This window comes from Zootoca vivipara, chromosome 1, assembly GCF_965207765.1.
Source record: "Zootoca vivipara chromosome 1, rZooViv2.hap1.1, whole genome shotgun sequence".
NCBI classification, from domain to species: Eukaryota; Metazoa; Chordata; class Lepidosauria; order Squamata; family Lacertidae; genus Zootoca; species Zootoca vivipara.
The window spans coordinates 49,635,867-49,662,847 of record NC_142582.1 but is presented as its reverse complement, the minus strand read 5'-3'; the positions used below and the strand labels follow the sequence as shown (position 1 = coordinate 49,662,847).

General features: G+C 47.9%; 2 protein-coding genes across 10 annotated transcripts; one reads left to right on the top strand and one right to left on the bottom strand.

Annotated features, from left to right (window-relative positions):
* Nucleotides 1-164: 164 nt before the first annotated feature.
* BCS1L (BCS1 ubiquinol-cytochrome c reductase complex chaperone) lies at nt 165-9,375 on the bottom strand. The gene is made up of 9 exons (XM_035127478.3): nt 9,235-9,375; nt 8,947-9,029; nt 6,494-6,870; nt 6,207-6,346; nt 5,395-5,589; nt 4,615-4,678; nt 4,263-4,432; nt 2,760-2,877; nt 165-588 (listed from the first exon to the last, which is right to left on the bottom strand). Exons 3-9 carry the CDS (start codon nt 6,811-6,813, stop codon nt 336-338), a joined length of 1,260 nt encoding a protein of 419 aa, XP_034983369.1. The 5' UTR covers nt 6,814-6,870; nt 8,947-9,029; nt 9,235-9,375; the 3' UTR covers nt 165-335.
* On the top strand, nt 9,315-25,804 carry ZNF142 (zinc finger protein 142). Of its 9 annotated transcripts, none has more exons than XM_035127491.3 (10): nt 9,315-9,458; nt 10,039-10,122; nt 12,562-12,872; nt 14,356-15,069; nt 15,629-15,865; nt 16,398-17,210; nt 18,254-18,431; nt 19,952-23,168; nt 23,879-23,984; nt 25,063-25,804. In XM_035127491.3, exons 3-10 carry the CDS (start codon nt 12,611-12,613, stop codon nt 25,548-25,550), a joined length of 6,015 nt encoding a protein of 2,004 aa, XP_034983382.1. In that variant the 5' UTR covers nt 9,315-9,458; nt 10,039-10,122; nt 12,562-12,610; the 3' UTR covers nt 25,551-25,804. The 9 variants fall into 9 exon arrangements, with proteins under 9 accessions (XP_034983382.1, XP_034983393.1, XP_060134209.1 ...); XM_035127502.3 differs by having other exon boundaries at nt 10,039-10,126; XM_035127521.3 differs by lacking the exon at nt 9,315-9,458 and adding an exon at nt 9,528-9,549.
* The last annotated feature ends 1,177 nt before the right edge of the window (nt 25,805-26,981 follow it).

Genomic DNA, 26,981 nt, shown 5'->3' with positions numbered 1-26,981 from the left:
AGTCACCTTGCGTGTGTTGTGTATGTGTGTGTGTGTGTCCCCTCCGCCTAGTTATGACACCTTTTGGGCCTCTCCTCGGGTGTTAACATTTGCCATCTGGAGGACATAGTTCCACAACACCTGAACTTCACATTTATTCATTTTCAAGAGGTGCAATGGAGGAGTTATGTTGGTTTGCTCTTTATTTTCTTTACAAAAAGGTGACCTTACTGAGGTGGACATGCGGATGGCATCATCCTCATGATTATCTTGTCCCGTGTAAACAAATCCATGCATGCAAACAACCCTTTTCCTGGGAAAGCAGTATGCACAGCGCTCTCGGGGTTTGTTCAACATCAGGATATAAGAGCTTGCACGTTCTTAAGGGCTGCGTCCGGATCCGCCTTGTATAGCATGAAGTGGCCCTGGACTTGTGCGGCACTGATCCGATCAGAGGCAGACACGGCCCGTTTGGCAAACTCCTCGGCCGCAGCTGCTGGCTGGTCTGGGTAGAACCTCTGGAACATGCGCCCGAGCTGCCACTCTGAGCAGTGCCCCACGTACTGCTTCAGGTCCACCCGGCCAGGGCGAACCAGGGCTGGATCGAGCCTACAGGGAAAGAGGAGAAGACAAATGAGGCTCAGCAAATGCTCAGGTGGAAAATATGGTTCTCTATGCTTCTCTCGCTTGGAGTATCATCTCATTGTTCTCTCTCCAACTCCAGGAAGACACGGGGCTAGGGGAACCTGTTCTCCCCTTTATTTCCTTTGAGCTAATCTCTAAAAGAATATAAAGTAACAGTGCCTTGTAATTTAACTACTGTACACCCATGTCTTGCTGCACTCACCCATCATGCTCCTCTTTCTCCATACCTGCTGTGTCCTTGCCAAGTTACCCATCCCCTCCTACAATCTCAGAGGAGCCTGCATGGAACCAGGAACAGTAAACAAGGACAGAACCAGATCTTCACGCTTCTGTGTTAAATGCTGCAAACCAGCATGACCAGAGGATGCCAAAGTCCATACTTATACGCATATATTCCCCAGACCACTCTCTAGCAAGCATTACCCCAGCCTAATAATAATAATAATAATAATAATAATAATAATAATAATAATAATAATAATAATAATATATTTATACCCCGCCCATCTGGCCGGGTTCCCCCAGCCACTCTGGGCGGCTTCCAACAAATTATTACAATACAGAAATCCATCAGACATTAAACATTAAACATTAAAAGCTTCCCTAAACAGGGCTGCCTTGAGATGCCTTCTAAAGGTCTGGTAGTCTTACCCAAATTAAGTTGTAACTGGCTGACCCTGCATGTTGAGCCTTTGCTTTCCTACGCTGCACATGGCTCCTTCAGCACCAGGCTACAAGAATGGCAGAGGTCCCGTGCTTGTGGGAGAGGATTTGTCACAGGTCTTGGAGACTACAAAAGCCCCAATATAAGCTTCTCTTCCGTCTTCTCCTATATAGTACCATCTTTTGGAACAGGAAGTGTGTCTTCATTCCTGCTGCCTTCCTCCTTTTTATACTTAAAATAGTTACCAGCTGGTCCCCAGAAAGGTAGATGTTGCCTCATAAAGACAGCACTTCCAAGGGGTGGGAAGCAAACTGCCCTCCTCTGTTACTCACTGCAATCTCCTTGACTGAGTTACAAGGAACCTCATGGAGTTGCCTTGTGTGAGCTAGGGATGGACGGATCAGTTTATTTGGGGTCCATGTCCAAAGTGTTACAGGTGTTAAGTCTGCTCTGTTGCTTTTCCACTTTAAGAACTGTATTTTTTTTATTTAAAAAATCCATATAAAAATTTGTATTTAAAAATGCATTTGATCATAAATGCATATTTAAATAGTATTTATCACAGGGTATGCATCTCTAAATGCATTTCCTCCTTAAAAAACCCACAAATCTTAATGCATTTTGGGAGCCAAGGATTGTATTGCAAAATTTGGAGGAGTGGGGAAGCTGGAGGATAATTGTGAATTTGTCTGGGAGGTACAAATTTGGCTAGCTTGCTTGAAAATGCAGACAAAACAAAACTCTCCTCCACCCCGAGCTTGTCTTCACCTCAAAAACACCAATGGAGAAATCTTAGGCACTGTGTTACTTGAGGAATCCTTGGTCCCACCAACGGAAGTGAACCCTTTGGATCGAAGCGACTTACCACCAAAGGGACTCCATTTGCAGGCTTCCTCCCAGCCACTGAGCGATGAAGTAGGCTGATTTTCTGGAATACTGGCCCTTCCTTTGTGTGTGTGTGTGTGTGTGTGTGTGTGTAGCTGTTTCCCTGGCAAAACAACAGTCCTGCTGCTGTCTGCGCTTGGGCTACCAAGGGATTCAAACACCTGCCTCAGGAGATCCCTAGCTTCTCCTTGTGGCATGCTTCGGCACTGAATGTGTGAGGGTTGCGTGGAATGGGTTGGCGAGGTTATCATGGTGTTAGCATCACATGCCAGCTGGTGCTTTCAATATGTCACCAGTGTGGGACTTCATTGGGAGTGACGTTGTGAGGGGAAGGTGATGAAGGAATTTCTCTATGGGACTGTCAGTTGTTCCTACATCGTCTCCTTCCCCTGCCCCTTCCCCCTTCCTACTTCTATTACAACAGTTTTGATTTAGCTGCTGGAGGAATGTGGAATCCTAAACCACTGTAGACTCCAGCCACTATCTTCCTTGGGTGCCATTAAATGGATCCTTCCCAAGCAAAAGGTTATCTTCTGCAGCTAACAACCTCTCTATCTGCCCCCATTTTCTGTGCAACGCTTCTGACCTGTCCACATGATTGGTGGTCATGAATACAATCCTTGCTTCGGAGGAAGCCACACCATCCAGCGCGTTGAGAAGGCCACTGAAAGTCAGGCGTCCCATGCCTTGGTATGCGGTGGGGTCTGGAGGGAAACACAGCGGCACAGAGACAGCTCAGAGGGAGATCAAAGAGGAGTGACACTATAGGTACAGTTGTGAAAAGGGGCTGCCCAAATTCTGCCTAGGTTTATAGCCTTCCAGGGGAAGGGCAACAACCCCACTGCCATGGTCTTATGTGGCATTAGTACCAGCTTTATGTTCTCTGCCTGATGTGCAGTGGCTTGTGAAATGTTCCTGACACACTGCTGTCCAAATAGATACATGAAGGGGTCAGAGAAAATCAAGCCACCTGGTGGCAAAATGCAAGTCGATAGAAAGCAGGACAATAAACAGTCAGGATCCTATGTCAAAAGAATGCTGGCAAAAAGAATTGCCTCTAGACCAGGCATCCCCAAACTGCGGCCCTCCAGATTTTTTGGCCTACAACTCCCATGATCCCTAGCTAACAGGGCCAGTGGTCAGGGATGATGGGAATTGTAGTCCAAAACATCTGGAGGGCCGAAGTTTGGGGATGCCTGCTCTAGGATCTCTGCTGGCACACCTCTTCCACAGTGCGAAAGCTGCAAACTTGTCCCCAAGCTCCTGTCTTGTTTCAAGTCTCTCTTTGTATATTGATAACTTATTTGGAATAGGTGTCACATTAAAGCCTGCAGATAATTATTTATCATTATATTTACTCAATCTGTTGGTAGCTTGCTACGTAAAAAGTATCTAAGTAACTCACAAAGTTTTAAAGACATACATAAACAAAAGACACAAAAAAACTCAATAAGAAGAAAAGAGAGCAATACGTTGCACTTTAAAAAAAACTGTACAAAAATCCAGAGAACAGACACTGTAAAGCAGCAGGGGGGAAAACTTGGCGGCAAAGCATATCATCCAGCAAATCATCACCATCTGTCAAATGCCTGAGTTAAGTTTTTACCTAGTGCCAAAAGAATTTTAATGATGGCCCCAGGAGGACCCCACTGTGAAGAGCATTCCACAAGTGGGGAGCCCTAACTGAAACACCCTCTTCCTTCTCACCACACTCCAAACCTCCCTCAGAGTGGGCACCAGTAGGGGAATCAAAGATCAAAGGGTCTGGGTAGGTTCGTAAGGGAAGACGTTTTCCAAAAGACATTGGTGTCCTGAGTCATTGACTCCTCTTTGTCAGCACCAGGTCACCAACCCGAATCCCATTGCAAAGTGCAGCTTGGAGGAAGGAGCTGCTATTCAGGTCTCATTCCCCCCACTCTGAATGAACGATTAGCTTGGGGAAGTTGCTGCAGTGCAGCACTTAATGAGGATGCCTCCACAGAGTTACAACACAGGGGTGATGAACGCTTGGTCCCAGGTCAGTCAGAGGCGGCAGAAAAGGGCAGCCTGGAACAAAAGAGTGGGGAGGCGCCATCTGCCTGTCACTCACTTTCGGCAGCAAGATCCCGGCTGACGAAAGCAGCATCCACGTCCTCCAGGAGGATGATGCTCTGTTGAGGAGCTACGCTCAGGAGGTGGTTAAGACGATCATCAGAGAGGCTGCGGTCGCTCAGGCTCATGAGACAGATGCTGTACTGAAGTTCTCCAGCAAGGGCTGTGCTGTGATAGACAGAGGACAATGTTTCCATTGAAGAAAACAGGGTAAGCTGGAGGGGAGTGATTCCTAACCAGGAGCTACACAAGGTGTCCAGAGAGGTATCCCCAGAGACTGTATCCATGGTCAACACCCTTGAGAAAAGGGGTGTTTTTTGTTGAAGGAAAGCTGAGGACATAGTACTCACATGAAACTGCTCTTTCCACAACCTGGGGGCCCGTATAGCAGGTATCCTCTCCGATAGGGGATTCCTACAGACAAAGAGGCTAGTTTCAAAAGGCAGAAAACTCAGCCTATTCCAACTTCTTATGGAATCTGAGCTACCATCATCACACCCGAGAATAAGAATGAGCTGATCAATGATGCCTTGAGCTCACTCCACAGTGGCCAATTCCAGTTGCGAGAAAGAAATATATTGCACAGGGCCCTGACAGAGTACCCAGTTTCCTGCCACCCTAAAGGTTTAGGGCATCTTGAACAAAAGCACTACTTTAACCAACTTGGCAAAGAGCTGATACAAAGTTTTGTGGCAAATGCTAGAAACTTGGTAAACATTTGGTTTATCAGTACTTGGCTGTGCAGAGACTAGCCAGCACAGTCTCTCTCGTGGGAAAGTAAGAGGTAGTTCCTAATTCTCAAGGACTGGGACTATGCAGGGGCTGTTGTAGAGACAGCAATGAGGTTAGAAGAGGCTTCCTGCTGCATGCATCAGAACAGAGAGGCATCAGCACCATTGAGAGTCCAAAGCAGGAAGAAGGCACAGACAGGTTGGAAATGACAGGGATGCAGAAGGCAGCAGGGATGCCTTTGGGCGCAATAGCAGAGGGCATTGGGAATGATAATCTGGGCTAAATAATGCGATATGCTGGCTCCATAAGTGGCATCCCATGTGCCTTAATTTAGCTCATAAAGGAAAAGCTCAGGTTGTGAGGGTATCTGAATGTCGCTCCCTGAAAAGGAAACTCACCTCGATCAATGTACCACTTGGGGTTACCAGTGAACTCTTTCACATCCTGCACAATTCTCTCGGACACTCCTTTCTCGAGCACTACAGAGGTGAGCGGACGTCGACGTCGTGGGAAACCAAATGGCCGCCATTCAGTCCCCATGGCTGTGTACATGACCGTCTTTCCTTCTTGCTGCCTGAGAGCCAATTCTTTGGCTGCAGAGAAAGGAACAAGGCTGAGGAAAGGGAGATAACTGCACATCTGGACACAGATGGGAAGGAGGAAGAGGGAAATTGCCTGTCTGCTAAATATAACTAAGAAGCAAGGAAACATCACCAAAGAGGACGGCCCCAGCTCTAAGTAGGGGTACCTGAGGCATGGGAGTTCTGTGAATTCTGATGCAGAGTGATATAATTTGTACCTCCTGGAATCAGGTGCAGAACAGAACATAACTAGTCAGTCATCAGACTTTGGCCTTCTCTAAATTTTGAAATACAGTTTTCAGTTCAAAAAATGCCCAAAGGCATGAAAAATGCATAATTTTGAATAAAATACATTTAGAAATGCATACAATGAGCTACATTTGTAGCTACTTCATAAAAATATATTTAGGTATGTATTTAAACATGATTTTTTGCATATTAATTTTTTTAAAAAATTGCAGATTAATGCAGAAAAATGGAATGGGCTTATGAAAGAACACATGTAAAACAAACCTGGGCCCAGAAATAGACAGATCTATTTATCCCTAGCGCCATCATCATCATCATCATTAAATGTATTACCCACCCTTGCCAGCAGGTCCCACTACAACCAAGGAGTGCTATTGTACCTTCCTGCAGGATGTTGAAGAAAACTTCTCGGTTGCTACCGATTGCTGTGAAGGTGACAGATTCCCAGGGGGTGCCCGTATGCAGGTCAATCATTTGTTTCTCCCGGTTCCGTTCTACGCGGATCCACTTCCTTTTATACCTGGAAGCAGAGCAGGGAACATGTGAACAGGAACTGGTGGTGGGGAGACAACTGGACGAGCAAGTGTGCAATATTCATGACCACCACTTCCTTATTAGCCTTGCAATACTTCTGCCCCTCCCAAAGACATTCCATGGCCTCACTTACCAAATGAAATGGTTCCCAGGGCTGGGGATAAAGTCAAACTTGGTACTGATACGGCCACTCTCATGCTGCAGGTATGAGGTCTCCACACTCAGGTGCTGGGTGTGCTTTGCATGGTGAGAGATCCAGCTCAGCAGCCAGTGGTAACTCTTGTCCTTGCTTGGCACCTCTAGGGTGATCATACAATGACGCCTGAAAGCCACCAAGCCAAACTGTGCCCCTTTACGGGCCAGGGCCAACGCTGTACCTACACCCACCAGGCCAAAGCCTGCTCCGAAGTATGGATTGTCCTTCAGGGCCGAGAAAAAGTCAGAAAAGGGCATTGTTGTGGATGGGGAAACAACTCCAGTGCTAAAGACCCATTCCCAGGAGCATTGCTTCTAAACATCATAACAACACATGGAGAGGAAGAGAAAAAAACAACAAATTAATTATGAAGTTATGAGTGGCAAGTGCATTGGTCACCTAATTACTTCTTCCAGAAGAAGAGCTTTCTTAACAAATTCTCTTTAGCCCAGGTGTGGGGAACTTTGACCCTCCAGATGTTGCTGAACTACAACTCCTTCCCTGGCCATTGGCCATGCTTGCTGGGGCTGATGGGAGTTGGAGTTCAGCAACATCTGGAGAGCCAAAGTCTCACCACCCCTGCTTTAGCCTCTTCCATGCTACCTTATTTTAGAAAAATAAATACCCTGGCAGATCCCTCCCCACTGAAAAACCAGAATACAAATAATTATGCATACATACTCACAAATTCAGCTTCCCTCTCTATAGTAATTTGAAATATTGCAAAGCAAGGTTGCCGCTATTTTGGCTTTTGTAAAGAAAACTGGATATTCCCTAGCTTGCTTTTGTTGGAAAAATTGGTGAAATTGCACTCCGTGCTTGGGCTATGTCTTCAGCAGCCCATTCCCCATTCTGTTAAGTTAGCACACTGGCTAACTTACAAACAGTCGAAGGCTAAATGCCTGGAGCATCACTCATTCATCTTCCCTTTCTCTAATGTGTGTACGTGCAGAGATGGGTATAAAGCCAAGGCTGCAGAAGCATTGGCAGGAGTATGAGGTATTCACTGAGAAGAGGTTTTGCTCAGTGCAAGGTACCAGCAGAGAAGCTGAAGGTTATATGTTGTGTGGTTCCATATAGCATGCTGAGCTAGCATGGTAAAGTGCTAGTGGAGCTCTCTGTATACTTGTACCTTTACAAGGTTTACTTCTAATTACAGTCAAACCTTGGTTGTTGAACATAACCTGTTCTGGACGACCGTTCAACTTATGAAACGTTCGATAACCGAAGTGTGGCTTCCGATTGGTTGCAAGAGCTCCCTTGCACTCAAGCAGAAGCTGCGTCAGACGCTTGGGTTCCAAAAAACATTTGAAAACCGGAGCATTTACTTTCGGGTTTGACTGTATAGTAGAAAGGTTCACAATGTACCAGCATCTCTTAAAAGTTTGTGTAGCTCGGGAGTTTATGCTAATCTTGTACCATGAGACAGTAAACACTTTATACTGTACTTTGAATTGAGCTGAATGGGGAAGGAGTCTTCTTAACCAGGAATTCTATCTGTTTTCTCCACATCATGTATAATCTTATATCCGACCCCCACTCCCACCATTGTAGCTCTTCATCATAGGGAAGTTGCTTAATTGGTACTGCCTTTCTAGCATAAATGCTTAAGACGTGCCCAATGAAGCTTTTGATTTTTTCGGCAGGACCCCCCCCCCATGCCACCACAATCAACTTTTGAAAGGTCACTCAAAAGTAGCTTGTTGTGTGGCCCAGAGAGCTGGTTATTTGAGAAACATAATCCGAAAGTGGTTCCTCGGAACTCAGGAACTAGTCACTTGAGTAAAGACTGTAACAGTTCTAAGATGTGACCTCCACCAAATACATGGGTGCCAAATTGTAGATCAATCATGTTTTGCAGCACATATTCTTCTGTTTGTGAGTTAGCATTATGTCTGCTCTGTGGAGCTTGATGTTTATTTCCAATACCATTTGTGAAAGTAGAAACGGAAAAGATGCTCTCTTAACAATTTCATTAGTGTGTGTGTGTGTGTGTTTTTGGAAGCCCAAATATTGGTTGCTGGTATGGAAACATTTGCCTACCACGACTAGAGATAGGAAGATTTACAATACTTTTCTCCACACTTTTAAAAGGGGTGCGATGCTGAGGAGGAAACCTCTCTATGGAGTTAAGCCCCACTGAGTCCAATGGAACTGACTCCCGGCTGAAATGATGCAGGATCTCAGGCTCAATTTCCTGTCTGGAAAGTAGAACCGCCTGAACCTGCCGCCCTTTTCTCTTGCAGCACTTAATCGCCCCCATAGCATCAAGAGGGTCGTCTCCTTCGTGCCCCCTTCCACACGCCTGGCATAAAGGAATAACACCCGCAGACATGGACTATGGAACACGCTCTCTACGCATTAAAGATCGCCTCCCCAATAGACCTCACCTCCGGATAGCGCCTCTCTTGCCTTGCTTTTCTCTATGGTTCTTTTGACCGGAAACAATTCTTTTCTCTACTCTATCGTCCCCCTAGAAATAGAGATATGAAAAGAGTTACAGTAAACTTATACTGCAAATGTATAAACCTATTAATGTATATTAGCATAAATATACTTTGATGCATAATGACAGTCGTTTTGACATCTTCGGGGTGAATCATATGTATATCTTGCAGCAGGAATGAGAATTCGATCCTAAATCAGAAGTTACGATAAGCGTAGTGCGCAACTCTCACCTTTTTCTATCTCTACGATAACCCCCCAGCTTCAGAAGGCGGAAGTTGGACCGAAGTCGGCATTTCCTGTGCTTATATGTGACAGGAGAGCGGACGCGTTTTCCGGCACTCTATGGTCCCTGAGGGAGCGTTACGTGTCTATATTTTTTCCTTCGCGGTCGCGCCAGCCCAACCATTTGCCTCTGGATTTGCCTGCCTGCCTGCCTGGGTTCTGGACTTGCGAGGTGAAGATTAACCCCTTTAAAGCGGTTACGGCAATCCCTGGAAGTCGCTCTGGAAAGCTTCCCTTTATGGTGCCGCCTCTGGTCCTGGAACGTCAGTCAGCAGTTACCATAGAGTTGCGGGGTGGGAGCGGGCTCTGGGCCACACAAAGGTGGGAGGGGGGATGAGTCTCGCTCTTCCTTCTGGGTGGGGGGGGGTGGAGAAGTGAAAGGAAGAGCTTTTGTTTTGTTTTAATTGGGGAGGGGCTGTGGGGGAAGGCGGTGGGCAAGCAAGCCAAAGAGGGAAAGGGAAGGAGGTGCCCGGTGGTGAGTTGACTTGGGTGGCCCCTCCAAGACTCGCGGAGGGGTGCAAGGAAGGCAAAAGGTGCTCCCAAAGACTCGTTGGCCCCCTAATGCTATTGTATGTGTGCTTTGTAATGGGGTCGGGGTGGGTGGATCATGGCCTGAAAAGGAAGCCCCCCCCCCCCGGACTAAGCTGAGTCCTGGAGTTGGATACTGGTCATTCTGCCTCAGGCATCCTCGTTCATTCTTTCCCTCAAAATATCCGTGTTTTTTCCTCTCTTTCTCTTCTCTTGCACTTCAGAGAGCAGTAAAGATGGCCCACGCCTGGCACCGGGAGCCTGGGCGGCTGCAGAAGAAGCCCACCAGGAGGAGGAGAGGAAACTGGGTGTGTAAGTTCAGCCTCATTGCCTTAAAGCCCGCTTCATCACCCAGTCAGGTGGCTAGATTCCTGCAGGGCTGCTTTACCCCAGCTAGTTGGGATCACTTGCCAGCTGCTATCCAAAAACATGCAAGAGAGGGGATATGGTAAGATGTGTATAAAACGATGCATGGTGTAGAGAAGGCAAACAGAAAAATGCTTTTCTCCTTCCCTCCTAATACTGGAACCTGTGGCCATCTAACAGAGCTGAAGGGTAGGAGATTCAGGATATACTGTACAGAAGGAAGGACTTCTTTATACAGTGTGTAATTAAGGTATGGAACTCACTTCCACAATATGTACTGGTGGCCAGCAGTTCGTGTTACTTTAATAGGGAAGCTAGACAAATTCACAGACAATAAGGCTATTAGTGGTTTCTAGGCGTGATGGCTATATTCTGCATCCAGGTCCAGGGATATCATGTTTCTAAATACCATTTACAGGGGAACAACAGTGGGAGAAAGTTTGGCAGAAGCTGACAGGACTTTTAATTCTAAATGGGCAGTACCCTTCATTTTTTCTGGAAGTTTTATTAATCATAGAAATAACTATATCATCAAGCATACATGGCACTTGCATATCTAGCACGCTGTTACTTATGTTAATTTGGTCTGGAATCTTTCCTCTAAACCAGGCATAGGCAAACTCGGCCCTCCAGATGTTTTGGGACTACAAGTCCCATGATCCCTAGCTAACAGGGCCAGTAGTCAGGGATGATGGGAGTTGTAGTCCCAAAACATCTGGAGGGCCGAGTTTGCCCATGCCTGCTCTAAACAGTCTTGGGGGTGATTATCTGCAGATGCATGCCAAAATGATTAGATAGTTGTGGTTTTTACTGTGTGCCAGTAGGCAGTTCTGTGTGCTGTTCTTACAAGAAGCTAATTCAAACCCCCAAAATGTATGTCCCAGTGTGAGTCTAATCCTGGAAATTAGCTTTTCATCCAGTTACAACTGCCCATCTCTGAGCCAGGTTTATCTGGAATGAATGCAGTGGAGTTCAGCTGTAAATGAAACTATTACCAAGGTGTTTAGACTCCAAGCTTTGAAGAAAGAAATCTGGAGAGAGTGTTCCTGATTGATTAAAGTACTGGGCTTTACACACGAAGAATTAACATACCTTTACCAGCTAGAGTGAAGAAGAACAGCTTGGTATTCTATATATAATCTAGTTCAGGAAGAAGTATGCAGGATTGTAGTGTTGGGCTCTGCTGTGTTGCTAAAGCAGAACATTCTGCATATTGGTTCTGGGATGTAAAATGTTTTGCAGTAATGGAGATGCTTTTAACTGAGCTAATAGAAGACAGTAGACTGTGCTGGCCAGTGGAAGTAGTCTGGCAAAACCTCTTCAGGCTGTGAGGGTGGGCTGGAAATATCCCAATAAATTGCTGTCTTATCTAATGGAAGAGCAAGCCCTATTATGTTTTGACAGCCTAGATGCTGTGATAAAGACTATCAAAGTGTTTTCAGCAAGTGTTTTCAGCTCTAAATTCTTCAGCAATTTGCCTTAAGCCTCCATACAGTTGGGTTTTGGTCTGTTCCATAGTTCAGTGATAGGCAACCTTTTGAGCTTGGTGTGTCAAAATTCACCAAAAAACCGAGCATAACTTGGGTGGTGTGTCACTTCGAGAAAAAAAACCATAATTTCGTGATATTTATAGTTTAAATAACAAAAATGTATAATTGTAATATATAACTGCAGCATTCCACTGCTCCCTTCTCCCTGACCAAAGTTTTGGAGCTTTGGGGGGGGGGGAGAGAGAACAGAAATAAATGACGAATAATACCTTCACTGGAACTAACATGCAGCACCGACATAGTCTGCCAAAGCGCCAAAAAACCAGCACAGAAAGGGTTAAATCAGAAACAGCCACTGACTCAGCAAATTGAAAAACAGACCAATTGCCGAACAGAATCTCTGGCTACCAGCAACAACAACAAAAAGGATCCGGGGGTTTTACGTGAGGAGGAGCAGGAGAACAAATGGGGAAAAAACAACAGCAGCAGCAGCGTGAATGGGCCATCACGTGTGCCGGCAGTGAGGGCTCTGTGTGTCACGTCTGACACGCGTGTCATAGGTTCACCATCACTGCCATAGTTGATTATAAAAACCACTGACCTAGCTGCATAAACTTTCATCTTTCCTCTGTGCTTCTCTTCTGCAGGAAAGCAAATCCATGACTATCCTGAATTTTCCCAACCTGAGCCAAATACTGTCCTGTTGAGCTTTCTACTTAAGCAGACATGGTTTCCAACTCCAACAACTGCCTAATACTAACAAAGCTAACAGTTAATATTGGGCATTACAAAACCACCCATACTCATTTATTTTGAAAAATCCTTGTTTAATCCTTGGTTGCTTCTCTTCAGGAAAGCAATGGTACCATTTTCTTGCTATGTTTTTAACAGGAGCCGTACCCCACTTTATGTCATGGTGCAAGACTACATTGAGGAGTGAATGACAATGAGCACGGGAGCAGTTACAACGGAACCTGTGGGAGGAGACAAGATGAACACACTATGCCAGGAGCTCTTGCTACCCGGCTCAACAGATGCAGGAAATGAGAACAACCATAGCATCTCCAGTGAGAACTTAGTGGTGGGACAAAGCTTGCTTTTAACAGAGGCTTCTGTGGTAGGAACAGAAACTGCTGGTGTTGAAATATTTGTAGAAGCCGTGACTAGCAGCATGTCCCTCAGCAATCCTGGCAGCACTACAGGTATGTTGTGCCCAGATAGGTCTTCGTAACCATGTAACAATGAACCACTTTGTCACTGTCATCTTTTAGTGTGAGTGGTTTCTGTCATGTAGCATTTGTATTCTAAAGGAGCAGCAGAGAGAAGCCGTAGGATCTTAGGTATGGTACAAAAGAGACTTGTGGAAGAGTAGCCTGGCTTTTCTGCACCTGATGCTGTATTCTGTAATGAAGGTTGCTTTGAGACATTTTAAGTAGTCAGCAGTGAATAAATGCAGGAAATAATGAGGGTAAGGTTTGTACATCTGTTATCTGGGAGAAGGGATACCTGCCACATTCTGTTATCTGCTCTAGAAGTGGAGGGAATGGAGATTGTGTTCTAATCGGGGTTCCTGGGTCCTTGTTATTATCAATTGTCCAGCAAGTCACCATGATAAACTATGACTGTGGCTAGATTTGCTTGAGGCACTGTGAGCAGCTGAGATGGAAAAGGTGCAAGGTGTATTTGCCTAATAGGAGGAGGCAGGGATTTATTTTCATCATATTTGATGGGATAGTGCTGAGCTTGCAATAGGCATGAAGCTTACCTTGGATCTGTTTGCTGCACCTTCATAAGGCTGCTTATGGGAGCTACCTTTCAATGCCGTGGTGATAAGTATTGGACCAATGCCATGGAATTTAAGGACCAGAGGCCTTAGTATGTTCTTTGAGGTCTGCAGTTTTGTCTGCAGTGCCTCTGCCATACTCAGTACAAATGACTGAACTATCTTTAGGGCTAAGAAGTTTATGTCAGGCAGCTTGCAAAGGGGCTAAAACTGTGTGCTTCAACACCATCCTCTGCCCCTGTCTCTTTTAGCAGCACAGGTGCTGAGGAGCATGAGGGGTACAGGAGATGGGAGAGTACAGTGCAGTGCCCTGGAGCACATCAAGACCATAGGATTTGCTAGGGTACCATATTTATAGCAAAGTAGGGTAGGGTGTTTAATGGAGGAGAAGACACCACTAGCAGGGATGTTTCGGTGGTGGCATGTGGGAAGGGGGCTTGGGTGTTAAGGAGTTGGAAGCTTACAAGGGAGTGATTGGTCTTGTAAAGGAATTTGAGAGGCAAGATTCATATAGGTGGTGCACACTGAGACAGGATAGTAAGGGACACATTTGAAAATTAAGTACTGGGCCTACCATTGCCCTCCTTCCAACCAAACTGGTGATCTTTTCCTGTGAAAATGTTTGGGCATGGTTCTAAACACCTGAAGCATGGAGAGTGCCCCCCACTCAGCCCATTTGAATTAAATCCTGTGTTCTGATAACAGTTCTTATAGATGACTCTCCACCTATATGCTGATGGCTGTGACAGAGCTTTGGAGAATCCTTGCCTGTAAGCTGACACGATTTTTAGTAAATTTTGCCTCGGACAAAATTTGAACTGAGGCATGAGGTAGGTGTGTGTGGATTTTTTTCTACCTTATTCTCAGCTGGTTTTTGGTTTTTTAAAAATATCTCCTTGCAGAGGTTTTGGTCAAAGTTGTGGAGCTCTATTTCTGCGAACGGTGTGGGCAGAGCTTCTCTGACCCCGGCCTGCTTTCCCAGCATCAGTGCATTGAGCTCCCCAGAGGACAACTTGCAAGCATTCCTCAGCTCCAAGAGCTACCACTGGGCCTTACAAGCCAGAGCCTGGCTGTCTCTGGAGAGCAGTCTGCAGTCCACGAGGTACAAGCACAGGGCTTGCTGGATAGAAGCAGGCAGGACCCTGAATTCTGCACCGATCCCCTTTTGTGCCCCGTTTGCCAGGTGGAGTTTGCCTTGCCCACTGAGCTGAAGGAGCATTTTAGGGACCACCAAAAACCTATGGGTCCCCAAGTCTGCTTTGAGGAAGGCTGTCATTTCAGCTCGGAGGATCGCAAGCAACTCCGGGGGCACCTGCGTCACATCCACCAGGTGTGCCCGGTCACCTGCAGCTACCGTGGCTGCTCACTCTTGTTCCGAAGCCGAGAGGACATGGACCTTCACCGAAGAAGCCACTTCCCATTTCACTGTAGGCGCTGTGACTTCATCAGTGGAAACACCAAGCAGTTTGGGCAGCACCGACACAGCCATCTGCAGGAGGCCACACAGCAGGATGTGGAGGCAGTGCTGGAGACGGGAGCAGTTGCTGAGAACAGTGAGCACAGCTTCACTGCCATAGTGGGAAAGCGGCTCGCCCATCATCTGCTTCTAACATCAGGTACTTGGGGCTGAGGAAGAGACTAGGGTGGGCAGAAGGGGGAATGCTTTGGAGTGATGCCAGCCACCTACTTCTTAAAAAACCCCACTGGATCCTAGGGGTCTCTTAACTCACTTTTGTGACAGCTTCCACGTCACTTAGAGACAATGCCATAGGCAGGGGTAAAGGGGTGAAGTTCCATTAGCCAGCCGGCTTTGTGGAATGATATTATTTGTGGATGTGGAAAATTATAGCATGAAAAGGTGGTGGTAGATTCTGAAAGGTGAACAATGGCAGGGAAAGGGATTTGAAACGGTGGGAAAGTTGGGGGAATGCAGTAGCCGAGAGCAGCTCTCCCTTTGAAAATGCCTAAAGTTTAATCCTCCTCTCTGTCAAACCATGAAGGTCTTATCCCAACTTTTTATGTGTCTTACTTTTAACCCTCTTTTCTAGTTCCTGTTCTACTTCCCTTTGCCTGGTTCTCAATTTGCATTTATTTGCATGTTATCATTTGCTCATCTCAAGCCTTTTCTCTATAAACAAATCAAGTCCCTGGTTTATGTTTCATTTTCTTTCCAAGGAAGGGAAGAACCACTGAGCAAGGCTGAGAATTGCTTGGAAGTTCAGAGTGGTTGGAATGTGACTGAAATGCAGCCTGACCTGGGGGCACATGTTGGTAGCAGTCATGTGCCCCCTGAGGACTCAGGACCCAAGGAAGACACAGGGGATGAATTTCAGGAGGAGGAGGAGGTGGTGGTGAAGGAGAGCTTTGAGAAGAAAGCGTCTTCTAAAAGAACAAAGGCTCAGCTGATCAAAGGTAGAGACTTGCATTCATTTGCAAGCAGTACAGTTTCTGGCATTTCTTAGAAAAGCTTTGCCAAACAGCAAATGCACAGGCATATTACAGCATGCCCTATATTTGAAGAGGGTCTGCCTGCCTGAACTGCTTGTTTTCTTTCCTGAGTTCAGAGGCAAACTATTTCACACATTAGTTCCCACTTCTGCTTGGAAATCTATTCGTGATGCTTTCTTTTCTTTGGAGTGGGATGGAGCATTGAATGCATTGGCTATTCTCTAGTGGGTGCTAACTGATTCCCAATTATCCCAAAATCTCAAAATCATAGGGTGGGGGTTCTAGATAAATTTTACATCTGTAAAAAAAAATCTCTACTGTTATAGGCCGTTGCAATAAATCTTTATTGTAGGGTAGAGAGAACACGGGAAGAGATTGCAGTTCAGAACAACTATTATTGCTAGAGATGAGAGGCAGGCAAAATAGACTTCTGGAGCATTACCAAAGGCCCTTTTATTCATTCCTCTGCACTTAAGGCATGCTCCTCTCATTGCAGAAGGTGCGGTCGAGGACTCCAAATACCTGTTCAAGACCCACATGTGTCCAGAGTGCAAGCGTTGCTTCAAGAAGCGGACTCACCTGGTGGAACACCTTCACCTCCACTTCCCTGACCCCAGGCTGCAGTGCCCAAACTGCCAGAAGTTCTTCACCAGCAAGAGCAAGCTGAAGATCCACATGATGCGTGAGAATGGGGAGAAGGCCCACCGCTGCCCGCTCTGCCACTACAGCTCCGTGGAGAAGAATGCCCTCAACAGGCACATGGCCAGCATGCACGAGGACATCTCCAACTTCTACTCGGACGTTTACTCCTGTCCTGTGTGCAAGGAGACGTTCAAGCTCAGCCACGCCCTCAAAGAGCACCTGAAGACCCACAAGGCAGAGCCCAAGCAGCTGAGCTGCTTCCAGGCTGACTGCGGCTACTGCACTGAGGACCGCAAGGACTTCCTGCGGCACGTCAGGGAGGCGCATTACATCAAAGCGGTGGAGTGCAAGTACTATGCCTGCTCCCTGCTCTTCCCCACCGCAGAGGCCATGGAAGCGCATCGCAAGACGCACTACGCCTTCCACTGCCAGCAGTGTGACTTCATCTGCTCCAACAAGCACGTCTTCCGCAAGCATAAGAAGCAAGGGCACCCGGGGAGCGAGCAGCTCCAGTGCAGCTTCTGCCCCTTTGCCACATTCAACTCTGTGGAATTCCACGACCACGTGGGCAAGATGCACGCCAGCGAAAAGATCCACAAGTGCACCGAGTGCAACTTCGCCACGGCGCACAAGAGGGTCCTCATCCGCCACATGCTGCTCCACACAGGCAAGTTTGCTAACCTGCATAGGGACTCCTAGGGAAGTTCTGGAACGTGTCTGCTTGTTTGCTTGTCCCCTTTGTCTCCTGCTCTCTCATAGTGCTCTGAATGGCATGCCTGTAGTCCTAATTTTCCTACCTGCTCCTACTTCTTTAGTTCTACCCTTTCCCACTATGGAGTCGGTTGCCTTATTTGTATACTGCAGGACTAGGGAGACCTAGGTTCATATTCCTGATTCTCTGAAGCTTTCACTGGGTTTTTCTTGGGCCAGTCACATATTCTCAGACTTAACTAGCCTCACAGGGTTTTTGTGGGGGCTGGGGGGGGGGAACTACAGGTGCCGCCTCATGCTCCTTAGAGGAAAGGTGTGAAATAATGAAATTCATATATTCTAAACTTGAAATGAAACGCCTTCCAGACCTCTGACTACTTTGATCATTGTGATGAAGGGAGACTTAAATTCAGATATAGATTGATCACCCACAGGTTAGACTTGTTCTTCTTGTACAGAATTTCCCAGCAGCCTTTCCCTTTCCCAGCTAGCAGCCTTGGATGCAGCTAGGTGAAGGTGCTTAGGGCACTGCCGCATTTACCTGCCCACCCCAACCTCCCAGCAAGCCCCTCCAGAGCAGGAAGGGGCAGAAACGTGGAGGACTTTCCAGTTTGTGGCCCTGCATGGCGAAGGCACTCGCAGTGCCGTGGTAATGCAGCGGCCAAGCAGCATTAGTCTTCCTCCCTGCTTTGGAGTGAGAAAGAGGCAGGGATTGCTGCTTAGCCAATGGGATCATTGCCACTCACCTCTACACTTACACTGTGGGAAGGCATGATGGTTGAGGGCAGTGCCACACATGGCTGAAACCTGGGCGGCATCCATTTGCAGTGACAGTATAGCAATATGCTGTGGGAAGGAAATGCTACTGTTTATTTTGAGGTTTTTTGTGGGGCGGGGCAAAGTAGTAGGGCCTCATTTTAAATTGAAATCTGCTGCCCTCAAGGGGCACGGCGGGCAGGACTGTCAGTCCACAGCTTCTGGTTTGCTCTGTGACTGTAGGAGAGAAGCCTCACAAATGCCAGCTGTGCGACTTCACTTGCCGAGACGTGAGCTACCTTTCCAAGCATATGCTGACCCACTCTGACGACAAGAACTACATGTGCACCGAGTGTGGCTATGTGACAAAGTGGAAGCACTACCTGAATGTTCACATGCGGAAGCACACAGGAGATCTGAGGTACTGAGAGACCCCCTTCCCCTTCCCCTGGCTTGTTTCCTGTATCAGGAAGTAATCCGTACACAGAGCTGAAGCCATGTTTGGGTCAGTAGACATGTCTGTGGATCAAAGAAACCACAGGTGCCATGATATTTTAATGGTGGATTCAAGGGCTGAGCTGGAGTAGTAGTTATGCTGAATTAACCTATTACATAAATTGGATGATAGCTGCTAGCATCTGGGTAGACTTGACTAATATGAAGCCACCAAAGGCTGACTTGATGTGTGTGTGTGTGTGTGTGTGTGTAAACCTGTAAACTACACAAGCACATGGTGAGACTGTTGCTCCCCTGTTAGTCTCACCATGTGCTTGTGAAGTTATCACTCAACCCCATTTTCTTAAGTTCACTGCCATTTAAATCTACCCCAAGTCACCAAAGACCATTGTTTCTCAGGTAGTGATACAGAATGGGGCCCCAGCCTGGGAAATTATATGAGGTCATTGTATCTTTATTTGCCGTGTAATGATTTAAGTTGGCAACCTGAATGTGTGAATTAGATTCAGAAACCAGTCTGCATACATTCAAGCAGGACTGATGTGAGACAACTTGGGAGCAATTCCTAAATGCTGTGACTGGCAACTTGGATTCTACTCAAGATGTCTGTGATTGATGGTGGACTTAGTCTTGGAAGATCCATCAGCATTTGATGGTTGGTAGCACTAGAGCACTAAGAGGCAAAACTAAATGGATTAAAAACAACAATTTAGCATGCCTTTTTGATGGATTTGTTTTATTTAAGGGCTTGTCACATGGCAGAGTTTCAGAGCTGTGGAAATGCTCTTCAAGCCCCTTCCAATCTGGATGGTAGTGGTGGTGTTTTCTGTAAGGATAACAAACATAACACTCTAGAAACAAGATTGCAAAGTTATAAGTTCCTTACCAGGTCCCCACATTTCAAAATCTATTCTTTGAAATACTTTTTATATATATATAAAAAAACCAGTCCACCCCTTGTCTCCTGTACCAGAGTGTATATTAAGTCTTTTTGAATAAGAGGAGTGCATAGACTTCCCCCCATTGCATACAAAGACTATTCCACTCCTTCATTAGAATGGTTGCATGACTGTTACAGAAGGAGAACCAAAAGGGAAGCCACTCCCATTGTTCAGAAAAAATGAGCCTTTGCTTACAAACTCAGAATTTGCCAGGGACACCTATCCCTGGGCCTGGAACCAAGGTCTACTAGATTCCACAAGCTGGCATGAGAGCCATGAGGTTTCGCTGTGGGGAAACCCAGATTCAAATTCCGGCTTAGCTGTGAAGTTTTTGGGTGGTCCTTTATTAAGTATTTCCCCACTCTCGCCTCCTTTTGCCCAGTTTTCAAAATGGGATTTAATTACTGGCTTCACAGGGTTGTTGGTGGGTGACAATTACCGGGAAGTGTTCTCTTTGCTTGAAAGAGCTGTGTGAAGCAGCTCTGCGCCGGCAATTCTTTCTCCTTCCACAGCCTTGACCCACTCTTGTTTTGTGTCCAACCAGGTATCAGTGTAACCAGTGTTCCTACCGCTGCCACCGGGCCGACCAGCTGAGCAGCCACAAGCTGCGCCACCAGGGCAAGTCCTTGATCTGTGAGGTGTGTGGCTTTGCTTGCAAGCGCAAGTATGAGCTGCAGAAGCACATGCAGGCGAAACACTCCCAGAACTACCAGTCTCCCATCTTCCAGTGTCAGTACTGCAGCTACCAGACCAAATACAAGCAAGCCCTGCTCAACCATGAGAATTGCAAGCACACCAAGCAGAGGGAGTTCCGTTGCGCCCTGTGCCCTTACCGCACCTTCAGCAATACCAGCCTTTTCTTCCACAAGCGCAAGGTCCACGGCTATGTGCCCGGTGACAAGGGCTGGCAGGAGAACTATGCCAGCAAGGAGCTGGAGGTCACCTCGACCGAGGTGCTGTTCAGTTACAACCTGGCAATGACTCTCCATGCTGAGCCCAGCCCCTCCCTCCCCAGGAGGCATGACAACACCAAGGCCCTTGTTTCAGAGGTCCAGGAGGAGGATGGCCCCCAGGAGACTTTCATCATGTCTCTCTTTGGGAGTGAAGGCAGTGCTGAGACCGGGAGAGAGGAAGTGGTGGGAGGGCAAGACCATAGCAAGACAGATGCAGCCCCTTCAGAGGAACACTCAACCAAAGCCTTTCCTAAGGGCTCAGGGGAATCGGGCAGTACGACTTGCACACTGCATCTGGAGACCCTGTGCAGCTCTCACCCAGAGCAGCTGGCTGAGGAGATGCCCACAGCAATGCCAGACAGTGGGGAGGCCCTGAATTGTAAGGCGGTGGAATCGGCCTATGAAGCATTAGGTTCCAAGGAGTCCCTCCTCTTGGAGGACAGCGAATCTGCTCTCGACGACATCCCTGACTTTGAGGAGGAGGCAGAGGTCCATGAGGACAGAGAGATGGAGCTGGAGAAAGGTGCTGGGTCAAGGACTGGTGAAGAGAGCAAAAAAGATGCTCAGCAGGATCTGGGGAACAGCAAGGATGATGGGCGGGACTCTGAACTTCAGCAGGCACCACCCAGCCCTGAGCAGGGACTGGGGTGCAAAGAACCGAGTATACAGGAAGCTTGGCCAAAGGGGTCAAAGCAAGATTCTCTTCGACCTGTTACTGGCCATGAGACTCTCCTTGCCCCAGAAGATATGCTTCCTCCCTCTGAAGAAGGCTCCGATTCAGAATCTGTGCTGAAAGCTCTAAGGAGGCAGGACAAGGACCAAGCGGAAACCCTGGTCCTGGAAGGCAGGGTGCAGATGTTGGTGGTTCAGTCCGAGAGCCGCGTCTTCAAGTGCGAGAAATGCTCTTACATCACCAGGAAGGAGAAGTCCATGCTGGTACACTGCAAAGCTGGCTGTCAGGGCAGGAAATGCCCCTTGGTGTGCCAGGAGTGTGGGGCCATTTTCAAGCAGCAGAGAGGCCTGAATACCCACCTCCTTAAGAAATGTCCGGCCCTCGTGAAGAAGACTGGCGGGAAAGTATCCTGCTTAGACCAGCCTGCTGTTGTACAGCCCAATGGCAAGAGCCTGGAAATAGCGGAGGTTAAGAAGAATGGGACAGGAGTCCCGGACGAGGAAGTGAGCAAGCTTCAAAAAGCTTCCTGGGAAGCAGAACCGAGGCCTGTGAATGCTGAGTCTATGGTCGCTGTCCTTCCCAACACACAGCCCTTGGCCATCAGTTTGCAAGAGAAGCCATCTCAGGATGTCCCTGAAACCATGGTAGAAGAACAGTTGCCAGGAGCTACCGCTGACACAGCTAGCTATTCCTTGGAGAAATACTATGTGGAGCAGAACAAGTTCCGCTGCAAAGCCTGTTCTTTTGCCTGTTCACGGGCATCCACCATCCGCTCCCATGTAGAGGATGGCTGCCGTGGCTCAGAGCAGTTCTGCTGCCCGTTGTGCTCTAAGCCGTTCCGTTCTAAGAGGGCTGTTAAGATCCACCAGTTGGAGGGGCACGTTGAAGCTCATCCCACCCAGCTGCTGGAAAGGACCAAGCACACGGCGGACTCAGAGGGCGGAGATCAGCAAGCAAATGGACAAATCATCTGCAAGGAGATGGGTCGGGCCAATGAGCCAGAGGGAGCAAGCTCTCCCCGCCCTGTGACCGCACACAAGAAGCGACACTTCTCCTGCCCCTCCTGCCCCTTCACGTGCCACCAGGAGCGCGCCCTGAAGACCCACAAGAAGCGGGGCTGCCTGAAGCTGGGCGAGTTCCGCTGTGCGCTGTGCCCCTTTACCTCCAAGGCCGCGGCAGCGCTCCGACTGCACCGCAAGCTCCACCGCAAGTACTACAGCAGCCGGCCGCAGCTGGCCTGCCGCCAGTGCGACTTCACCTGCAAGCAGGTGCGCTGCCTGCGCCAGCACGTGCGCATTAAGCACGAGGGCGAGAAGCCCCACAAGTGCCCTTACTGTGAGTTCAGCACCACCCGGCGCTACCGGTTGGATGCCCACCAGTCCTTGCACACAGGTGTGGGCCGCATCGCCTGCCCCACCTGTGGCCAGACTTTCGGCACCAACTCCAAGCTGCGCATCCACCGCCTGCGGGTCCACGAGAAGAAGCCCACCCACTTCTGCCCGCTCTGCGACTACAGCGGCTACATCCAGAACGACATCACCCGCCACGTCAACAGCTGCCACCAGGGGGAGCTGAACTTTGCCTGCGCCCACTGCCAAGCCCGCTTCAGCTCGGAGACTGCCCTCAAGCAGCATGCCCTGCGCCAGCACGAGGAGAAGGTCTCCTACGCCTGCCCTCGCTGCGCCTTCGTCTGCCACAGCGAGGCTACCCTCAAGTGCCATGTCCAGAAGCAGCACCCGCACCTGGAGTGCGCCACCTGCAAGGCCACGCTGGGCACCCGCGAGGAGCTGGAGGAGCACAAGAAGCTGCACTTCAGCCACCGCTGCGACATCTGCAGCTACGCAGCCAAGGAGCGGCAGCAGCTGGTGAGCCACTACTTGGAGGCCCATGAGCCCCCCGCGGCCAGCGAGAGGCCGCTCAGGTGCTCCTTCTGTGACTTTGGCTGCTGCCACCAGCTGGTCCTGGACCACCACATGAAGGGCCACGGTGGCACCCGCATCTACAAGTGCTCCGACTGCGAGTACGCCACCAAGAACAAGCAGAAGATCACGTGGCACATCCGCATCCACACCGGGGAGAAGCCTTACAAGTGCCACCTGTGCCAGTACGCCTGCGCTGATCCTTCGCGCCTCAAGGTGAGAGCCATCCATGCTTGGGATGATGGATGATAATGATTGCCTTGCCTGATTTGTCCACCCCCTGCCCAATATGTACCTATCTGTTTTCCCTTTCGGAGGGACTTAACTTTAGCTTCATTTGTTCTGGTTTTAACCTATCCAGTAATTGTCTAATATGATCGCCATTTAGTGACAGACCATATGAAACATCTGTTGCTATCTGGGGTTTTTTCAGCCCAGCTAGACTGGCTGCTTCCAGTCTGTGATTCTGATCTCTTCCTCCTCTCTTGAAATCTTACAACTCTCTCTTATGCTTCAGCCAATCTTGCCCCTCTCCTGCATGCATTTTGAAAGGTGGAAATGAAAAACAAAAACAAAAAACAAGACTAGGGAGTGCCTCAGATGCGGTGTGTAAGTCTGGCCTTTGTTACTGTGACTTTTCAGTGCCTTACTGTGCGTAGAATTCCCTCTCTGTCCTCATGCAAGAAGACTATCATCCAGGTTGCCTTCTAGGTCCACTGGGTGAATTGTTTTTCTTTATTCAGTTTATCTCCTGCCCTTCTTCCCAAAATGTACCTTTTGATACATTTGCTTCACTGTTTGGTCTTCCTTGTTTCCTGGGTTCATAATAATGTTCCAATCAAGTACCTGGATTAAACCACTTCTGAGGTTGGTGTCCCACATGTTTGACCCCCCCCCCGTTTGTTTGTCTCCCTCTCTCTGCCCAGTATCACATGCGCATACACAAGGAGGAGAGGAAGTACCTTTGCCCGGAATGTGGCTACAAGTGCAAGTGGGTGAATCAACTGAAGTACCACATGACAAAGCATACAGGCAAGTGATTCACTGGAATGTGGAGGTCTGGGCACTCAGGAGCTAGAAAAGGCAGCCTCTGTCCCTCTTGGGGGATAAAGCCTTGCAGGGCCATGTGTTTTGTTCACATGATGTGAAGAACAGATCCTCTTGTAAGCTTTCAGAAGCTGTATGCAGAGGCAAACAGTTGGCATGGTCCAGATTTGATAGAAATTTCTTTTGTCACAATTAGATTTATGAGAGTAGGCACGGTGATCTGTAGATTCTTGAAGAAATGTGACAGTAGTCTGTTCTGTGAATAACTAGACAGATTATTGTCCCTTGTGAGATGGTGCTGGTCCACCAATGCATCTATTTTGGGTGGGGACATCAGAGTAAAGAACTGACTGTAGCTTTTGGAAGTGTTGGTACACATCAATTTTTGAAATATGTATTTCAAAAGGCATATGTATTTCAAGGCATTCCTTACATGTATATGTACATGAAATATGTATTTCAAGGCATTCCTTACATGCTAACAAGTTTAGTCCTTACCAGTTTCATGGCTGTGCCTGGGAGCCATTGTTGGACCCTTGCAGGCCTCTTGCTTTCATTGTTCCATCTCCAATCCTTCTGGTTAATAATGCACTGACTGCCACACTGATGAAACTTGGGCCGTGCTTAGAGTTGTTGTTGAGTAGTCATTTAGTCGTGTCCGACTCTTCGTGACCCCATGGACCAGAGCACGCCAGGCACTCATATACCCATTGAAATCAACAGGCTTAAGTTAGCCATGTCCATTGATTTAATAGGCCTGCTCTGAGTCTGATACAACCGCTTATTTCCATTTGAGAGCATTTCTGCCTGGTAGCGTTTGGGCTGCTGAAAGAGTTTTCATTAGAATATTGTAGCCATAGTTCAAGGCCAACATATGAGGCTGCAGTACTGGGTGGAGATTTGGGGACATTTCTTTCGCCAGGGCATGCACCATCCTGCAGAACATGGATGAGCGGCAATGTTGAGCACTGTTGAGGTGGAAGACACATGGGCTGTGGCTTGGTTTCGATGGTCTGGCATCTCCCACCTGCTTCCAATGTGTTGCTCTCTGCTTTCTACACAGGGATCAAGCCATATCAGTGTGACGAGTGCGAGTACTGCACCAACCGTGCCGATGCCCTGCGCATCCACAAGGAGACGCGCCACCGCGAGGCCCGCTCTTTCATCTGTGAGCAGTGTGGGAAGGCCTTTAAGACTCGCTTCCTCCTCAAGACGCACCTGAAGAAGCACAGCGAGGAAAAGCCGTACGTCTGCAACGTCTGCTACCGGGGTTTCCGGTGGGCAGCCGGCTTGCGGCATCACTATCTCACGCACACCAACGAGCACCCTTTCTTCTGCCGCTACTGCAGCTACAAAGCCAAGCAGAAGTTCCAAGTGATCAAGCATCTGCAGAGGCACCACCCTGAGCAGGGCGGGACGGAGGGGGATCTCAGCAAAGGGGTGGGCAAGGACCCTAGTACACTTCCTGTCCACCTGCATGATGCTCAGCTGGAGATTCCTCCCTCCAAGCACCCAGAGGTGATCGAGGCCCAGGTGTCACCACATGGCTAAGTCAATCCTGGGGGGGGAAATGGACTTTGCACATTGAGGTGACACTTTGCTGTGGTTTCCATGAACTGGAAGTGGGTGGAAGCCCTTGGCCTGGAAGCACATGATGTGCCCATCCAAGTTGTTTGAAGCCCGCTAGGACAAACACTGGCCTCTATAGGTCAGGCGTATGCCATTGTGTATATTTTATAGTCATATCTGTACATGGGATGTAAAATATGTGACTGTATAAAAGGGATCTCCAGCTTTCTTTGCAATTTTGATGGTGTTGAATTCTTTGCTTTGTCCAATAAGGCAGTCAAGGTGAAGGGGTGAGTGCTGGGAGAAACAATATTTTATAGAAGTTGGGAGGGAGGATTGAGCCTGGCTTCTGAAGAAGGGTCTTGGTATGAGAAGAGTTACTCATAAGGTCCCATGTTTTCTAATAAGTCTGCACTATTGGGAAATGGTCTCCCCACTGAAAGTTGCATCCAAGGACCTCAGGACAGAGCTTTGTGGTGCATAAAGTACATTTTTGTGCTACCAGCCTTCTGCCTGATCCATTTAAAAAATGAAGCTACTCCTTTCATATCCACTTGGACTTAACCATCCAGGAGTCCTTTACCTTTACCTTTTTTCACCTCAGACATTTGTGTTACTGTGGAATGATGTTCAGACAGTGCTAATTTGCAAGAGCTGCTTTCTGCTTGCAGGAATTTCAAAATTAGCATGGAAAGTCTTGTATATTCTTCTTGCCAGTGGGTATAGTGGGAAAGGCTTGGCATTTTCTTCCATTCTTCTAGGGAGTGCCGGGACGCATGTCAATCTTACTTGGAAGTAATCAGTTTGTTCCAGCTTGCAAATGATGAGAGCAGGCCAGGAGCACTTAGCTCCTTATGACAGGCCAGGAGCACTTAGCAGGTTGCTGTCTTGGAAACCCTTATGACCAAATGAGATTATAGGTGCACTTAATTGATTTTTGACATCGTAGTACTGTGCTGCAAGCCTTTCTGGGCAGCTTTCCTAAACTAAGCCTTGCCTTTCAGGTTCACGTACCCCCCCCCCAAGTGTTTCCTATGAAGATTGTTCATGACGTGTGTGTTCGCTTTTGCTGAAAGGCAAGTTAGGTGCTGAGGCTGCAGAACACTGAGAGTTGTAAAGCTTTTGAGCAATAAGGTCATGGCATACTTGTCCATTTTTTAAATTTCATGTGTGTTTACTAACTCTCGTGTCCACTGTGATATGCACAGATAAGACACTCGCCCATCCCTTATTTCCCCATAAATGATGTGTTTGAGACCAGAAATGTTCATTCTGGGCAACAGAACTGGCACCAGGACCCAGAGTCATCCTTTGCCTCCTAGTTTGAGCTGCTACTACAACAGCTGTGTTATGAGTGTGAGTGTGCGATGCACAAAAAGAGAGTCTCCCTCTTGTTCTTGTATATGCATATAG

Coding starts and splice junctions, on each gene's coding strand:
- BCS1L (XM_035127478.3), bottom strand. CDS start 6,813: ATGCCCTTTTCTGACTTTTTCTCGGCCCTGAAGGACAATCCATACTTC. Junction 4,433..4,614: donor TGTGGAAAGAGCAGTTTCAT/GTGAGTACTATG, acceptor TGTCTATCACAG/CACAGCCCTTGCTGGAGAAC. Junction 2,878..4,262: donor CCGGGATCTTGCTGCCGAAA/GTGAGTGACAGG, acceptor GTTTCCCTCCAG/ACCCCACCGCATACCAAGGC.
- ZNF142 (XM_035127491.3), top strand. CDS start 12,611: ATGACAATGAGCACGGGAGCAGTTACAACGGAACCTGTGGGAGGAGAC. Junction 15,070..15,628: donor TCATCTGCTTCTAACATCAG/GTACTTGGGGCT, acceptor TTTCTTTCCAAG/GAAGGGAAGAACCACTGAGC. Junction 23,169..23,878: donor CTGATCCTTCGCGCCTCAAG/GTGAGAGCCATC, acceptor CTCTCTGCCCAG/TATCACATGCGCATACACAA.